This window comes from Melanostigma gelatinosum (assembly GCF_949748355.1).
Source record: "Melanostigma gelatinosum genome assembly, chromosome: 4".
Lineage (NCBI taxonomy): Eukaryota > Metazoa > Chordata > Actinopteri > Perciformes > Zoarcidae > Melanostigma > Melanostigma gelatinosum.
In genome coordinates, this window is record NC_136637.1 from 3,541,480 (window position 1) to 3,545,746 (window position 4,267).

The 4,267-nt window shown below is 41.4% G+C and overlaps 1 protein-coding gene across 1 annotated transcript; it reads left to right on the forward strand.

Moving 5' to 3' along the window:
• Positions 1–327: 327 nt before the first annotated feature.
• On the forward strand, positions 328–3,191 carry LOC306776006 (phosphomannomutase 2-like; the record flags this gene model as incomplete). Its single annotated transcript, XM_079266598.1, has 6 exons — positions 328–1,417; positions 1,577–1,653; positions 1,851–1,942; positions 2,116–2,215; positions 2,576–2,651; positions 2,908–3,191. The coding sequence occupies exons 1-6, from the start codon at positions 1,321–1,323 to the stop codon at positions 3,189–3,191; spliced, it is 726 nt and encodes a 241-aa protein (XP_079122724.1). The 5' UTR covers positions 328–1,320.
• Between the last annotated feature and the right edge of the window lie 1,076 nt (positions 3,192–4,267).

The window sequence follows — 4,267 nt, forward strand, 5'->3', positions numbered from 1 at the left end:
TTTGTGCGTCTCATCACGTTCCACATACCTACCAACTTTCATACAGCTGGGTGAAACCTGATGTTGGGGCTACTCAATAGGGGGCGCTAGCGAGCCAATATTTCATACCGCAGCTGGGCACCCCAATCAGACTGCAATTTTCGCAAATTCTGGCTTGCTTGCCAAATTTCACAAACTTCCCAATATCCCAAGCACCTCCTTTTTGCGACGAAACACATAAAATAATAATAAGAATAATAATAATAAACATTACGGTTTCAATAGGTCCTCCGCTCCGACTACGTCGGTGCTCGGGCCCTAATTAAAGCTGCGAGCAGCGATGAACGGGCCCTCGCCACGTGAGCGTCGGCGTTCCGGCGGGACTCCGGCCTGCGCGTCCGCGAGCGAGACGTGTTTAATCCCGCGTGGACCGCCTGGTGCCGGAATTGACGCTTTGCAAACAGTCTGACGCTTCCTGCGTCCTCTGCCTGGCGCTACAGAACGCGTGCGTCGTGTTGCTCTGTGTCAAGCGTGAACCGCGTTGTGTAAAAGTCACGTAAATGGGATGCAGTTTGTCAGAAAACGCAAATTTCCTTTCGCCAGCAGGTGGCGCTGTGAGTACTAGTGAAAATAAGCTTGTAGACATCCTCAGGCCGTGAGTGGTATCAAGCATGAGAAGTTTGGGACCTTTGGAACAAGTGCAGCTGAGTTACATCAGCTTTTTTCATGAGGAATCACATAAAGTAATCGCCCGCTACGGCTAAACGATTCCGTCAAATGTAAATCTTTGAGTAACTTTTAATCACAATGGTCTTGACATGGTACTGGCAAAATTTAAAGTGGATCTGATGAAGTCCCTAGGAGGAGTTCGTTAAAGTATAGCGACTAGAAATAGGCCAAAATCGATGGAAAAATGACACAAATATCAAAATGGCCGACTTCCGGTCGGGTTTAGAGCATGGTCTCAAGAGATTTATTTTTAAGTCTCCATAGGATACATGTGCTTACCAACTTTCATATATGTAGCTGAAACGTAGCGCTGGGGCTGCTGTTTTTAAATCTTGTAGGGGGCGCTATAGAGGCAATTTAAAACGGACAAGCCAAAAAACCATATACACTATGTCTTCCTATGACCTACGACACATGTACAAAGTTTCATGAGTTTTTGAGCATCCCAACACACTCAACCATCAGCTTCCTTTTTCATGAATACGATGCATCTCCACGGCAACAGCGTTCAACGAAAGCGCACAATATTCATGATGGTTCATCATCAATGTCTTAAGGCTATCCGTACCAAATTGGAGAGTGTTGTGTGTTTTTCAGCGTGTGACTCCAAACATGGCAGAGTTCCTCGAGAAGCTCAGGACTCGAGTTGGAGTCGGAGTGGTAGGAGGGTCGGACCTCTGTAAGATCGAAGAGCAGCTGGGAAATGACGGTGAAACGCACATAGGTTCCTCTATTGTAGTTCGATATATATATATATATATATATATATATATATATATATATATATATCAAACAAACTACATATTTGATATATTATCAAATATGTTGTTAGTTTGACTCTCCGTTTTCCTGGATGTTATGTGTGCAGTGATCCAGAAAGTGGACTACGTGTTTGCTGAGAACGGTCTTGTGGCCTATAAGAATGGACAGTTACTCTCTATCCAGGTAAGATTGACGTAATGTGACCAAAGCACATCTTCTTTTTGGTGAATGGTTGTAAGCCTGTATTGTCAAAGATTTTGTATGACAGATTCAAATGATTTGCCATCCTAATCTTGATTTTGTGAAACAAAAGCCTGCATATGATGGAGTTACCATGTACAACAGGCCCCAGGGTTACTTTGTTTGCTTGCTGTTGTCAGTCCATCCAGGCCCATATGGGAGAAGAGCTACTCCAAGATTTCATTAACTTCTGTCTCAACTACATGGCCAAGATCAAACTGCCTAAGAAGAGGTACAGTCATATCAGAGTCACGATGTCATTATTAATTTGTTTTTGGGTCCTGTTGTTCGGATGCACTGGGAATTGAAGGGTGCTGGGAAGCCATGAAAATGTAAATAGTAATTGATAGTAACGATCTGATTTAGCGTTAGGGAGACTAAATGGTTATGTTTTATGTTTCACAGGGGGACATTCATTGAATTTCGTAACGGCATGTTGAACATCTCCCCCATTGGACGCAGCTGTACACAAGAAGAAAGGATTGAGTTCTACGAGTTAGATCAGGTAGTACACACATCAGCAGGCTCAAGCCGATAGGAAATTAATGGGTGGCTGTAGAGCGGGTCAGGTGGCCACAAAGTTGACTCCAAAGAAACATTGTTCCTTTTTGTCTGATTGATCTGCAATTAGGCAACTGTTTGATCTTTGTTTTGACAAAACGTCATTTAATGTGCTAACTTGTCAGATATTGTGTTTTTTCTATTTACCTTTGATCATTACACTGCCACCAGGTGTACACCCTCAAAATACAAATGTGGATGTTTTTTCTATTTGTGGACTTCATTAACAGCTAAATCGTTTCAGAGTTGGACGGACAAAAAATATGCAGGCCTGTGAGATCTAGTCTTTTTTTGCTTCTTTCAGAAAGAGAAAATCAGAGAGAAATTTGTGTCCATATTAAAGGAAGAGTTCAAAGGAAAAGGATTGTCATTTTCAATCGGTAAGCCAACTGTATTCATGACAATTATACAGTGTTCGTATTTATAGTGAACCTGTGTTCAGTCTGCAAGGAACACAGCACCGTAGCAGCTTCACAACTGTGCCGACCTCTGGCAGTATGAGACACCAGTTCAGCTGTGGCCCTTTCTTTGTCAGTGTCATGTAAACTGTCCACATCATCTCTCCGTTTCTTTGTCGGTGTCATGTAAACTGTCCACATCATCTCTCCCTGTCTCTCTGCCTTTGTTTATCTGCAGGGGGCCAGATCAGCTTTGATGTGTTTCCTGATGGTTGGGATAAGAGATTCTGTCTGGGTTTTGTTGAGGACAACTACTCAACCATTCACTTCTTTGGAGACAAGACCAAACCTGTGAGTATGCTAATTACTGCTGAACGCACAAGAATGGCTGATGGCTGTAGGACGCACATTATTCTATCAATAGAACTTTCTGGTAATCCCAGACACACAGGAATGGCTGTTTTTGACAACACAGACCAGTATACAGCGTACTTGCTGAGTGAATCATCCATGTTCCTCTAACATTACTAACCCATCTCATTTTAGAAACTCATCCCTTTCTCTCAGTTTTGGCCAGTCACACTTGCTTAGCTGGCATTTACAAATAGCCACTCTGTAGACTGGTTTTGTGTTTTGTGTATGATCTAGTATGAACAGAGTCCAAGGCGGAGAGGAAAGGATGTGATTTAGAACTAGAAAATGCATTTCCTGCTGAAAATGCGTTGGAATGCTGAAATGAATCTCAAAAACATTGCTGAAAATAGATATCCAATTTTAAAAAAATTGCAAAAAGCTGAATAATCCAAAAAGATTACAAATATGAAGTTATATCACCCCTCTCCTGAAAGAGCTGAACATTTTGATATTCTAACGGTTTCTGTAGCTTAAAAGAATTCCAGCAGTAGTGATATTTGTTGTAGTAGTAGTAGAAGTATTATTCGCAGTATAAGTATGAGTAGCATTTGAATAAGTACTTGTTGTAGCAGTAGTGATATTTGTAGTAGCAGTAGTAGTAGAAGTTGTCGTCGAAGTATTTGTAATTAGAAGAAGTAGTAGTATCAGCAGTCATACTAATAGCTGTAGTAGTATTAGTACTGGTTATTAGTACTGGTAGTAGCAGGAATAGCAGTATTAGCAGTTGTGGTATCAGTAATAATAGTAGTGGTAGTGGTAGTAATAGCAGTAGTGGTAGTAACAATATTTATGGTAGCAGTAATAGCAGTAGCAGTGGTAGTAATAGTAGCAACAGCAAAAGTTGTAGTAGTAGTGGTAATACTAGAAATATTAGCAGTGTATGACTGTATGAGAGACACAGAGAGAGATAGGGAGAGGAGTGTATGTGCGCGTGTGTCTGTGAGTCTGTGTGTTTATCAACATCACTAATTGGCTCAATCGCAAACACCTGTGTGCCTGAAGCCATTTCATGGAGATAAAACAGGGAAACACCTCTCAAAGAAATCATCAAAACTCCCATAACCGTAGCTCCTATTGCTCCGATATTATTAATTGAGGGGAAGAATGAGTTGAAGAACAGATCCTGTAAAAATTGTGTCTGTAGTGTAACAAATGTGGCTTAACTGGCGATCTAGAAATGGGGT